At 36.2% G+C, this 14,062-nt stretch overlaps 1 protein-coding gene across 1 annotated transcript in view; it reads left to right on the plus strand.

Annotated features, from left to right (window-relative positions):
• The window catches only part of UNC13C (unc-13 homolog C), a 591,739-nt gene that overhangs the window by 301,012 nt on the left and 276,665 nt on the right, over window positions 1-14,062 (plus strand). The window contains exon 10 of the mRNA XM_057488818.1: window positions 8,796-8,965. Within this exon, the coding sequence (XP_057344801.1) occupies window positions 8,796-8,965 (170 nt within the window). The remainder of the gene's footprint in view (window positions 1-8,795; window positions 8,966-14,062) is intronic.

Genomic DNA, 14,062 nt, shown 5'->3' on the forward strand with positions numbered 1-14,062 from the left:
ATTAGTTAATATTCTTGGAAACAGCAGAGTTCTCTCTAGTTAATTTCTGCAGGAAATGATTGTTTTGACTATTAGGTCATTCAGAAATTTTTGGAGAGGTCAGAGTACTTGCCTCTGAAGCCACTGTGCAGAAACAATGTCTAAATATATCATGGCATTAACTTTGGAGAAAACACCATTGCCATCATTGATCAATAGATTTGCCTCTCAAGAGTAAATACCAGAAATTCTACATTAAAATACTAAAGCCTCCACCACCACCATTGTCAAAAGAGCAAATACCCGCAATCCAGTCACTGCCTCACTTTGCTCAATTTTGAGTTCCTATCATGCTTGAATGCAGGTCAAATATCTGGACTATAGCTACAAAAGAATCAAGGAAAGTAAGTATCTAGCTTCAGTCTTGAGACGATGAAGAATGTAAGGAGAAACAGAGCCAAAATGGAAGGAGAATGTAGAAAGATGCTGTGCACCCTTGTGTGATGATTCCCCACCACACTGTCTTAAACAAAATCTCTGGTTTTATAACCATTGCAAAATCCTGTGTAATTTCCAGTATTTAAAACATAGTTCTACAGTTGTCTTTCTCTGTGGGGGTCAAAATAGATGATTCTGACCTTAAACATGAAACATAATTTATTTTTTATTTTGTATTAGTCCTCAAAAATAGGTCTTTGGAAAAGATAAAGTAGGAAAAGGCAAGTTTTTATGAGGAAAAAAAAGAACCAAAGTGAGTAATACAAGATACTAACAGTAGGGGAATCTGAGTGTGGGACATGCAGGTACTCTGCTTGCAACTTTACTGTAAATCTAAAATTATTCCAAATCTTAAAGTTTACTTAATTTAAAAAAATGGGAAAAAAATGGAATCAACAAGGAATGCAGAGCTATTCCAATTTCCCTCCAGTAAAATTACAAGTATATTCTAAGGGGCACATCATGGATTATTTATATTTGTTCCCAAATCCATTAATAGCATATACATTTATTTGACATTAAAATGGGAATAGTTTAAAAGAGTACAGAATATGATACCTAATATATAAAAAATGGAGAAGGAAGAAAAAGGAGGAGAAAGAAAGGACCTTTAGATTATATTTGTAATAGCATATTAAGTGAGTTAAGTTAGACTCTTAGATAGTAAGAAACTTAACCTTGAACCTTTGGTAACCATTAATCTAAAGCCTGCAATGGCAAAAAGTACATACCTATCAATAATCACCCTAAATGTAAATGGACTGAATAAGCCAATCAAAAGACACAGAGTAATAGAATGGATGAAAAAGCAAGATCCATCTAAAAGCTGCTTGCAAGAGACTCACCTCAAACCCAAAGACATACACAGACTAAAAGTGAAGGGATGGAAAAAGATATTCCAAGCAACTAATAGAGAGAAAAAAGCAGGAGTTGCAGAACTTATATCAGACAAAATAGACATTAAAACAAAGAAAGTCACAAGAGACAAAGAAGGACATTACATAATGATTAAGGGGTCAATCCAACAAGAAGATATAAGCATTATAAACATCTATGTGCCCATCACAGGAGCACCTACATATGTGAAACAAATACTAACAGAATATTAACAGAATTAAAAGGAGAAATAGAATGCAATGCATACATTCTAGGAGACTTCAACACTCCACTCACTCAGAAGGACAGATCAACCAAATAGAAAATAAGTAAGGAGACAGAGGCACTGAACAACATAGTAGAACAGATGGACCTAACAGACATCTACAGAACTCTACACCCAAAAGCAGTAGAATGCACATTATTCTCAAATGCACATGGAACATTTTCAAGAATAGATCATATACGAGGCCACCAAAAGAGCCTTGGTAAATTCAAAAAGATTGAAATTGAACCAAACAGTTTCTCAGACCATAAGGTATGAAACTAGAAATAAATAACCCAAAGAAAATAAAAAGTCTCACAAACACATGGAAGCTTAATAACATGCTCCTAAGTAACCAATGGATCAATGACCAAATAAAAACAGAGATCAAACAATATAGAGAGACAAATGACAACAGTATTTCAACATCACAAAAATCTGTGGGACACAGCGAAGGCCATGCTAAGAGGAAAGTATATTGCAATACAGGCCTACCTCAGGAAAGAAGAACAATCCCTTATAAGCAGTCTAAACTCACAATTAATTAAACTGGGAAAAGAAGAACAAATGAGGCACAAAGTCAGTAGAAGGAGGGACATAATAAGGATTAGAGCAGAAATAAATAAAATTGAGAGGAATAAAACAATAGAAAGAATCAATGAAAGCAAGAGCTGGTTCTTTGAGAAAATAAACAAAATAGATAAACCCCTAGCCAGACTTACCAAGAAAAAAAAGAAAGTCTGCACACATAAACAGGATCAGAAATGAGAAAGGAAAAATCACAACGGACACCACAGAAATACAAAGAATTATTAGAGAATACTATGAAACATTATATGCCAACAAACTGGATAACCTAGAAGAAATGGACAACTTTCTAGAAAAATACAACCTTCCAAGAGTGACCGAGGAAGAAACAGAAAATCTGAACAGACTAATTACCAGCAACAAAACTGAATTGGTAATCAAAAAAAAATTGGTAGCTGAAAAACTACCTAAGAACAAAACCCCTGTACCAGATGGATTCACCACTGAATTTTATCAAACATTTAGTGAAGACCTACTACCCATCCTCCTTATAGTTTTCCAAAAAGTAGAAGAGGAGGGAATACTCCCAAACTCATTCTATGAGGCTGGCATCACTCTAATACCAAAACCAGGCAAAGACACCACACACAAAAAATTATAGACCAATATCCCTGATGAACATAGATGCAAAAATACTCCACAAAATATTAGCAAACTGAATTCAAAAATACATAAAAAAGGTCATCCATCATGATCAAGTAGGATTTATTCCAGGAATGCAAGATTGATACAACATTAAAAAATCCATCAACATCATCCACCACATCAACAAAAAGAAGGACAAAAACCACATGATCATCTCCATAGATGCTGAAAAAGCATTTGACAAAATTCAACATCCATTCATGATAAAAACTCTCAACAGAATGGGTATAGAGGGCAAGTACCTCAACATAATAAAGGCCGTATATGACAAACCCACAGCCAACATCGTACTTAACAGTGAGAAGCTGAAAGCTTTTCCTTTAAGATTGGGAACAAGACAAGGATGCCCACTCTCCCCACTTCTATTCAACACAGTACTGGAGGTCTTAGCCACAGCAATCAGACAACACAAAGAAATAAAAGGCATCCAGATTGTCAAGGAAGAAGTTAAACTGTCCCTGTTTGCAGATGACATGATATTGTACATAAAAAACCCTAAAGAATCCACTCCAAAACTACTAGATCTAATATCTGAATTCAGCAAAGTTGCAGGATACAAAATTAATACACAGAAATCTGTTGCATTCCTACACACTAACCATGAACTAGCAGAAAGAGGAATCAGAAAAACAATTCTATTCACAAATGCATCAAAAAGAATAAAATACCTAGGAATAAACCTAACCAAGGAAGTGAGAGACCTATACCCTGGAAACTATAAGACACTCATGAGACAAATTAAAGAAGATACCAATAAATGGAAACACATCCTGTGCTCATGGATAGGAAGAATTAATATTGTCATCCTGCCTAAAGCAATCAACAGATTCAATGACATTCCTATCAAAATAACAACAGCATTCTTCAATGAACTAGAGCAAATAATTCTAAAATTCATATGGAACGACAAAAGACCCCGAGTAGCCAAAGCAATCCTGAGAAGAAAGAAGAAAGCTGGGAGATCTCACTTCTCAACTTCAAACTCTACTACAAAGCCACAGTGATCAAGACAATTTGGTACTGGGACAAGAACAGAATCATAGACCAATGGAACAGACTAGAAAACCCTGATATAAACCCAACCATATATGGTCAATTAATATATAATAAAGGAGCTATGGACATATAATGGGGAAATGACAGCCACTTCAATAGCTGGTGTTGGCATAACTGGACAGCTACATGCAAGAGAATGAAACTAGATTATTGTTTAACCCCATACACAAAAGTAAACTTGAAATGGACTAAGGACCTGAATGTAAGTCATGAAACCATAAAACTCTTACAAGACAACATAGGCAAAAATCTCCTGAATATAAGCATGAGCACCTTCTTCCTGAAATAATCTCCTTGAGCAAGGGAAACAAAAGCAAAATTGAACACACAGGACTACATCAAACTAAAAAGTTTCTGTATGGCAACAGATCAAAAAGGCATCCTACAGTATGGGAGAATATATTTGTAAATGACATATCCGACAAGGGGTTAACATCCAAAATATATAAAGAACTCACATGCCTCACAAACAAATAACCTGATTAAAAAATGGGCAGAGGATATGAAGAGACACTTCTCCAAAGAAGAAATTCAGATGGTGAACAGACACATGAAAACATGCTTCACATCAGTAATCATCAGGGAAATGCAAATTAAAACCATAATGAGATATCACCTCACACCAGTAAGGATGGCTAGCATCGAAAAGACTAAGAACAACAAATGCTGGCAAGGATGCAGAGAAAGGGAACCCTCCTACACTGCTGGTGGGAATGTAAGCTAGTTCAACCATTGTGGAAAGCAATATGGAGGTTCCTCAAAAAACTAAAAATAGAAATACCATTTGACCCGGGAATCCCACTCTTAGGAATTTACCCAAAGAATACAACTTCTCAGACTCCAAAAGACACATGCACCCCTATGTTTATTGCAGCACTATTTACAATAGCCAAGATATGGAAGCAACCTAAGTGTCCATCAGTAGATGAATGGGTAAAGAAGATGTGGTACATATACACAATGGATACTATTCAGCCATAAGAAAGAAACAAATCCTACCATTTGCAACAACATGGATGGAGCTGGAGGATGTTATGCTCAGTGAAATAAGCCAGGCAGAGAAAGACAAGTGCCAAATTATTTCCCTCATTGTGGAGTATAACAACGAAGCAAAACTGAGGGAACAAAAATAGCAGCAGACTCACTCCAAGAACTACTCAAACCAAGTGGTTACCAAAGGGGTAGGGTGTGGGAGGGCAGCTCGGGAGGGAGAAAGAAGGGGATTGAGGGGTATTATGTTTAGTACATATGGTGTGTGGGGTCGCGGGGAAAACAGTGTACCACAGAGAAGGCAAACAGTGAATATGTGGCATCTTATTACACTGATGGACAGTGACTGCATTGGGGTATGGGTGGGAACTTGATAATATGGGTAAATGTAGTAACCACATTGTTTTTTCATGTGAAACCTTCATAAGAGTGTATATCAATAATACCTTAATTAAAAACTTTTTAAAATATAGGAATAGTTTGGTTGGTTGAATTATCTAACCTCACTAAACCTCAGTTGTGTCTCCACATTAGTAGGTGCTTAATAGAGAGCTGAGGAATAGATGACTGAATGAATGGACAGGTATGTGCATGAGGGTCAGTGAACTCTTGACATCATAATAAAAAGAAAAAGTACAAACCAAATTAATGAAGAAAATAATGGAAATATGAGCTGTCATTTGGAAAGTGTATCTCCACGTGGTACAAGAAAATCAATTTTTTAATAGAAATTTGGAAAGAAAAATTGTATTCTCTCTCCACTTGAGATATATATATATATACACACAAACATGTACATAAGTGTATATACACCTGTATGCATATGTGTACACACATTTATGAATTATGTACAAAGAGAGGGGTTATAATCTATGTGTGTATGTATATGTGTGTATATATGTTACACAATACATGCTACTGTTGTATATGGATTATTATTTGTGTATATGTTTAGGTAAAAATCTTACCTTAAATTTATAACAAAATCTAGAGCCTCAACAAATTATTTTTCAAAATTATACAGAGTATTTCTATCTTGTTAAAGATTCTAGAAATATTTGTCCATCTTTACTATTTAGGGCTTGCTATTTATATCATCTAGAGCTGTTATTTGCAGGTAAAAATTACATTAGGCCTCTGTCTCCTAGGACTTACATGAAATTGGTGATTTAAGAAAAGGCGACAGAAAGGATTTCTTTCTGCTTTTGTAGTGTTCTGTGTTTTTTAAATTTATGGCAATAATAACTATTTTTCCTGCTACTCTGTGTTTTCTTTCATTTTTTCTAAGATTAAATGAGGCAAATGGGCTGATAGTTGGGTTTCTGTTTCTACATTGACTTTTTTTCCCTTTTTTTATAGCAAATAAAATCAGCCATTTCTAATACAAATTTTGGGTAAATTACCAAAGATTTCACTGTCTGAATATCCATGCTACCATAATTTTAGGTGTGGCTTTAAATATTTATCTTTGGAATTCTGAGTGGGTGGGAGACAGCTGTGCTGTTATCCATTCTGACTGTTCTCCTTGGTTGAAAGTGGGTTTTGTTAGCTGCAGCGGATACAGTATCATGGATTAAGTAGTCCTCCTTCCCCACTATTTCCACTACACATTACCAATAAAATAGCTATCAAAATTGGAGAATTTATTTGATAAATATGATATTTGTAAGAATGGTAATATTGCTTTTCCTTCAAATATAGTACAAGAGATTTTGTTTTGGTAAAAGGTTGCAAATTTTTAAATGAATGCTTTTTGAATAACAGACATGATAGAAACTATGTCATATCTAGACTCTTCATAGACTCTAACATAGACTGTAACTTCAAAAATAACTTAAAGAATAGTGACATTATAATAATAATGACTAATATAGATCAAACACTGTATGTCACTATACTAGCATCATTTTCCTTATTTTCCATACATATCTTCTAAGATAGGTACCTTCTATATTTTTAAACCCATTTTGTAGATTTAAAAACTGATACATAGAAGTTAAGTCAGGTAGAAGTAGTTAGTAGTTTTCAACTCTATCAGACTCACTTAACCCCTTCTTGTCTGTCAATATAATTTCAGAAACCATAATGTTCCAACTTCAGCATAAAGGAGAAATAAAAGTAGTATAATATGTATTTAAATATGTAAGAGTCAGACACAACTACCCTAGGACACATAATTTAGTAGACATATACTTTCATCTGTTGATAGAATTAGCATGTATGTGGCCATCTCAACTGCAGACTGATACAAATGCTTCAATTTAAATGCTTTGAATGATTTTGATATTGGTAATGTCATTTCTCAAAATGGCAAACAACCCTTGTTAAAGTTCTGAACAGCAACAACAAAATCTTTGATCAGCGATTTACATACTAGTTGTTTTCCAGTGAATTTCAGTATCTAATAGAACACGCAAAAGTGTTGGTGCTTTTATGTAAACGAGTTAAGTCCCAAGCTGAAGCGGTTATTTTTCAGTGGGTTTTGCATCTTCATTTGCAGACCGTCCTGTAGATGGTAGGGTGTCTTAATCTCTGGCCTAGTCCGCTGAATGCACATAGTGCCCCTGCTGTTTGCAACAATCAAAAATATCCCAGAAATTACCAAAATGCTCTGTGTTTAAAGTTCTTGCAATATCAAATAGTGGGGCTATAGTTTGCACATTGGCATGTCAAACTCCAAGTTTTTCTTAAGTGTGCTAGATTATCTTGCCTTGTAGGTTAATGGAAGAGACAGTCAGGAGCTCTTAAGTAATTAGTGTACCATAAGCCTATTTCTCAATCTGGTGAAGACTTATATGTCTTAAATGCCTAAAATAAAAAATGTAAAAATGAAAAGAAAACCAACTATTTTCAAAAAGTTGTAGTATAGTAATGATAGTTATAAATAATGTTTCCAGTTTTATAACACTTTAATGATATATGTATATATCTGTAATTTTATTGGAGACAAAATATTCCAGGTACTGAATAATACTGCTGTGTTTTGTTGCCTATGTTAATAATAGGAGGAAAATAAAGATGAAGGTTTTTTGTTTGTTTGTTTTTATTTAATTCAAGTTCAGGGATGCTCAGAACTCATCCACTGATCCCAGGTTGAGGACCCCTGTTCTACACTGAATGCATGTACAGAGTAAATTGGGAGCTCAGGGTTAATCCTGCTCATAACTGATTCAAGAGCTGTAAAAAAAACTTACAGAGATCAGGTGACTGGCTGCTTCTTAAAGAATGATTAGTCAATAGGCTGGGAAGCATAGGGAAGAGTGTGTACAAAAGCTATCAGGTCAGAAAAGACCATAACATGTGTTGGCAATACTAAGTAGTTGGCTTCAACAAGTAGGTATAAGGAACCTTGAAATGAAGGATTAATCAAAATGTGCAATTTGTCCTTAAAAACAGAGGGATTCTGCTCTAATTCTTCATTTTAAAAATATCTTATGCTTACTAGGATTTTTAGTTTATCAAGTACGGGCACACAGTATATTGTCATTTTATACTCTGTGATATCAACCTTCTCAATACTCATTACAATAAAATTAGCTTTATATTTATGGTGTGGAATTTTCTGAGCATAGATAAGTTGTTCTAGATAACCACTGCAAAAGTCATAGAGAAATGCCCCCAAACAAAGATTTCAACCCATATTTGATTATATCTGGTTCAGTTAAAGGAAGTAGGATGGAATAGGATATGGTTTCTCCTTATTAACGTTATCTAACTAATGCAACATTTCTTTTAGAAAAACAGGCAACATCCCATGCATGGAATGGGTCAATGGGAAATTTCATTTATGTATAAATAATGCCTTTCTGGATGAGTTAAATTTAAAGTAAGTTGCTACCATCAAATGCCATTTAGAGCAGTTATCAGTGTTTCTTAACTTATTTACACTTATTTTCAGTGAGTGCCATAACTCCACAGATCGAATCAAAGTCAGAGTGTGGGATGAAGATGATGACATTAAATCCAGAGTCAAGCAACATTTCAAAAAGGAGTCAGATGACTTTCTGGGGCAAACAATTGTAGAAGTGAGGACCCTGAGTGGGGAAATGGATGTCTGGTACAACTTAGGTGAGTATTTTCATATCTACTTGAAGAAAAGTTAAATAAAATTCCAGTATATCTGTGACATATTATATTCTCACTTAAGTAAAAATAATTAATGTCTTTCTAGAATATTTCATGAGGAACTAACAGTGATAATTACTTATTCAAACTCTTTATTATTGAAAGATATGGGTAAATTTGAGAGGAAAGTGAAAAGCCTTTCAAAGAATCAACTGTGTATCTTTTAGGAGAAAAAGATCCCATTCTTAATTTTTAATTTATAAAATACAGCTTCAAACACCTTATTAATTGTATAGGAAACAAATAATCAACCTGTAACTTATTACTGTTTGACTTATTTTTTTTGGTTCCTTACTGAAATTTTGACAATAAAATAAAAGGGTGTTTTAGCTATATTTCAAAAGAAGGCCATAAAAGTAGGCTTCAGTAGACGAAGCCCAGTACACATGTGGACTTATGCTTACTTCACAATGACGATATTGACGATATTGAGAATATGTTTCGTTGGCATGATTTTTTAAATGAAATTTTATTATGGAATCAATAATTAAGTTTTTTAATTAGACTTTTACTGTAATTGAATAATAACCCAGAATCTTCAGTGCTGATTTAGTAGCAAAAATCGATGGATCACCTCAGTGTCTATAAAGTATATGATCCAAAATTTCTTCATTATATCATGTGAAAAGTTTAATTAAATTTTTAAGAGCTGGTTGTGAATCAGAGAAGGGTTTACACCAGGCTTACAAAGAGTTTCCATTTAGGATATCAATATATTTCAGCAAATTAAAGAGTGCTTCTGGCTTAAAAAAAAATATTTCAAGTAATACAACCTTTGACAAAGTAGAGGATGAAGTCACATTAATTATAGAATTAATTAAACTCTAAATTTTATAATAAATAAGGAAGATATGTAACTTACTTGGATACAAATGATTCAAGCTAGACTAAGAACTCAATATGAAAAAATATATTTTAAATAAATCTTCCGTAAAGAAAATTAATGCTTCTACATTATTGGTGTACAATTTTTACCTCAATTATAATGATCATCCTCCCGTATCTTGTTTATACTATTAAATAACTTTAAGTATGAAAGCAGGGATGTTAAGCAAAGGTAAACTTCCAGCCATTAACTCTGCAGTACTTACAGATTGTGTTTTAATTAGAGACTTAACCTATACCTGACTTTTTTTGTAGTAAGTTAGCATGTCCTTGAACTGAGGCAGTTAGGATTCGAAAAAGAAATTTCTCAAATTGTTCTTTTGACAAAATGTGCATGGGTAAATTCAATTTTGGTAAGGAAGCTGAATGTGTTGTTAGTCAAGTCAGCTGTGCAGGTCTCATGCTGAAAGTGTCCTTCAAGCTGTGGAAAGGAAAATATGATGCAAGACAACACGGAAGCCTCTGCCTGCTCACCCTCAGTTTGTATGTTTGTGCCCTCATTGCTGATGTCTAGCCTTTTTATTTTTTAAATTGAAATATAATTGTTATACAATGTCACTTTATTTTCAAGAGTTCAACATAGTGATTTGACAATTATGTAAATTATGAAATGTTCGCTATAAGTATAGTGGCAGTTCCCATCTGTCACCATACAAAGTGATTACAATATTAGTGACTGTATCCCCTATACTGTACCTTTTATCCCTGTGATTTATTTATGTTGTAACTTAAAGTTTATACCTCTTTATCACCTATTTTGCCCAGAAAGTAGGGGGAGGAAGAGAACAAAGGTTTTAGCTTTGTGTAAAACCCTCAGTGGGTTCAGTTCACAGTAAGTGCAATATTTCGATCCATAATAAGTCCTGTATTTTCATATTTTGTACAATATTCCTCCTTCCTCATCACTTAGAATTAATTCCACATGCAGACAAAGACTTGGCCAAAGTCCTGGGCATCCAAGGGACTTTCGTCCATGTCCCATGGATCCACTGGGATGATAATAGTTAAAGTCAAAGAAACAGTAATGCTCCCTTGGGGCTCTGGACAGAGATCTGTGACAAAAAGATCCCAGGTCTTTCACTTCTTTGGCCCCTGCAGAGGACTTTAATATTTGTTGGAAATCAACTATCTCCCTGCCAGTAGGAGAAATTCTCATGACCCTGACACTCCTAAGGAAAGAATCTTTGCAACACAATGACTATTAAGAATTAGCAATGAAGAGGCGGAGCCAACATGGCGGCGTGAGTAGGACAGTGGGAATCTCCTCCCAAAAACATATATACTTTTGAAAATACAACAAACACAACTAGCCCTAAAAGAGAGACCAGAAGACGCAGGACAGTGGCCAGACTGCAGCTACACCAGCGAGAACCCAGCGACTGGTGAAAGGGGTAAGATACAAGCCCCGGCCCGGCGGGACCCGAGCGCCCCTCCCCCCAGCTCCCGGCGGGAGAACAATAGGCAGAGCAGGAGGGAGACGGAGCCCAGGACTGCCGGACACCCAGCCCCAGCCATCCGGGCCAGAGCACAGACACAGTACATGCCCAGGGGGCCCTGGATACTGGGGGAACAGGGAGTAAGACCACTGAGCGGGTGCTGAAGCTGATGCCCCTGTGACAAAGAAAAGCGGGGGCTTTTTGAAAGTCTTAAAGGGACAGGGACTTAACAGCTTGACGGAAACAACCCAGGTCACAGTACAGCAGCTGGAAATTACAGGGAAAACCGGGTGCACTAACCCCCTGGGCAACAGCTCTGAGACCCCTCACGGAGGCAAACAGTCAAGCAGCACCCCCATCCATTACCCCACCGGGCGCTGCGAAAGCAGAGAAGCAGCCTGAGACAAATTCCGCCCACAGAAAGGGAAATTTCTCCCTTCCGGCCAGGCAAGACACAAAGACCCACTCTACACGCAATTACCCAACACAAGCCACTAGGGGTCGCAGTTGTCCCAGTAAAGAAAGGCCAGTAGCAAGTGAAAATTTTGGCCATCCCAGCTGACAGTCAATAGCACCTGTCAACATGAAAAGGCAAAAAAATATGATCCAGACAAGACTAACCCAGACAGCTTCAGCATCTGCTACATCTTCCCCTGAGAAGGAATCTGGGGAGATAGATTTAGCCAGTCTTCCTGAAAAAGAATTCAAAACAAAAGTCATAACCATGCTGATGGACTTGCAGAGAAATATGCAAGAACTAAGGAAGGAGAATTCAGAAATAAAACAAGCTCTGGAAGGACTTCAAAACAGAATGGACGAGATGCAAGAGACCATTAATGGACTAGAAAACAGAGAACAGGAACGCAGAGAAGCTGATGCAGAGAGAGATAAAAGGATCTCCAGGAATGAAAGAATTTTAAGAGAGCTGAGTGATCAATCGAAAAGGAATAATATAAGAATCATAGGAATTCCAGAAGAAGTAGAGAGAGAAAAGGGGATAGAAAATGTCTTTGAAGAAATAATTGCTGAAAATTTCCCCAAACTAGGGGAAGAAATGGCCTCTCAGACCACAGAGGTACACAGAACTCCCATGACAAGGGATCCAAGGAGGGCAACACCAAGACACATAATAATTAAAATGGCAAAGATCAAAGACAAGGACAAAGTATTACAAGCAGCCAGAGAGAAAAAAAAGGTTACCTACAAAGGAAAACCCATCAGGCTATCATCAGACTTCTCAACAGAAACCCTACAGGCCAGAAGAGAATGGCATGATATACTTAATGCAATGAAACAGAAGGGCCTCGAACCAAGACTACTGTATCCAGCACGAATATCATTTAAATATGAAGGAGGGATTAAACAATTCCCAGACAAGCAAAAGTTGAGGGAATTTGCCTCCCACAAACCACCTCTACAGGGCATCCTACAGGGACTGCTCTAGATGGGAGCACTCCTAAAAAGAGCACACAACAAAACACCCAACATATGAAGAAGGGAGGAGGAGGAATAAGAAGGGAGAGAAATAAAGAATCATCAGACTGTGTTTATAATAGCTCAACAAGCGAGTTAAGTTAGACAGTAAGACAGTAAAGAAGCTAACCCTAAACCTTTGGTAACCACAAACTTAAAGCCTGCAATGGCAATAAATTCATACCTTTCAATAATCACCCTAAATGTAAATGGACTGAATGCACCAATCAAAAGACACAGAGTAATAGAATGGATAAAAAAGCAAGATCCATCCATATGCTGCTTACAAGAGACTCACCTCAAACCCAAAGACACGCACAGACTTAAAGTCAAGGGATGGAAAAAGATATTTCAAGCAAACAACAGAGAGAAGAAAGCAGGTGTTGCAATTCTGGTATCAGACAAAACAGACTTCAAAATAAAGAGAGTAACAAAAGACAAAGAAGGACATTACATAATGATAAAGGGCTCAGTCCATCAACAGGATATAACCATTATAAATATATATGCACCCAATACAGGAGCACCAACATACCTGAAACAAATATTAATAGAACTAAAGGAGGAAATAGAATGCAATGCATTCATTCTAGGAGACTTCAACACACCACTCACTCCAAAGGACAGATCCACCAGACAGAAAATAAGTAAGGACACAGAGGCACTGAACAACACATTAGAACAGATGGACCTAATAGACATCTACAGAACTCTACATCCAAAAGCAACAGGATACACGTTATTCTCAAGTGCACATGGAACATTCTCCAGAATAGACCACATACTAGGACACAAAAAGAGCCTCAGTAAATTCCAAAAGATTGAAATCCTACCAACCAACTTTTCAGACCACAAAGGCATTAAACTAGAAATAAACTGTTCAAAGAAAGCAAAGAGGCTCACAAACACATGGAGGGTAAACAACATGCTCCTAAATAATCAGTGGATCAATGACCAAATCAAAATGGAGATCCAGCAATATATGGAAACAAATGACAACAACAACACTAAGCCCCAACTTCTGTGGGACACAGCAAAAGCAGTCTTAAGAGGAAAGTATATAGCAATCCAAGCATATTTAAAAAAGGAAGAGCAATCCCAAATGAACGGTCTAATGTCACAACTATCGAAATTGGAAAAAGAAGAACAAATGAGGCCTAAGGTCAGCAGAAGGAGGGACATAATAAAGATCAGAGAAGAAATAAATAAAATTGAGAAGAATAAAACAATAGCAAAAATCAATGAA

The sequence above is a fragment of the Manis pentadactyla genome, chromosome 11 (assembly GCF_030020395.1).
Source record: "Manis pentadactyla isolate mManPen7 chromosome 11, mManPen7.hap1, whole genome shotgun sequence".
NCBI lineage: Eukaryota > Metazoa > Chordata > Mammalia > Pholidota > Manidae > Manis > Manis pentadactyla.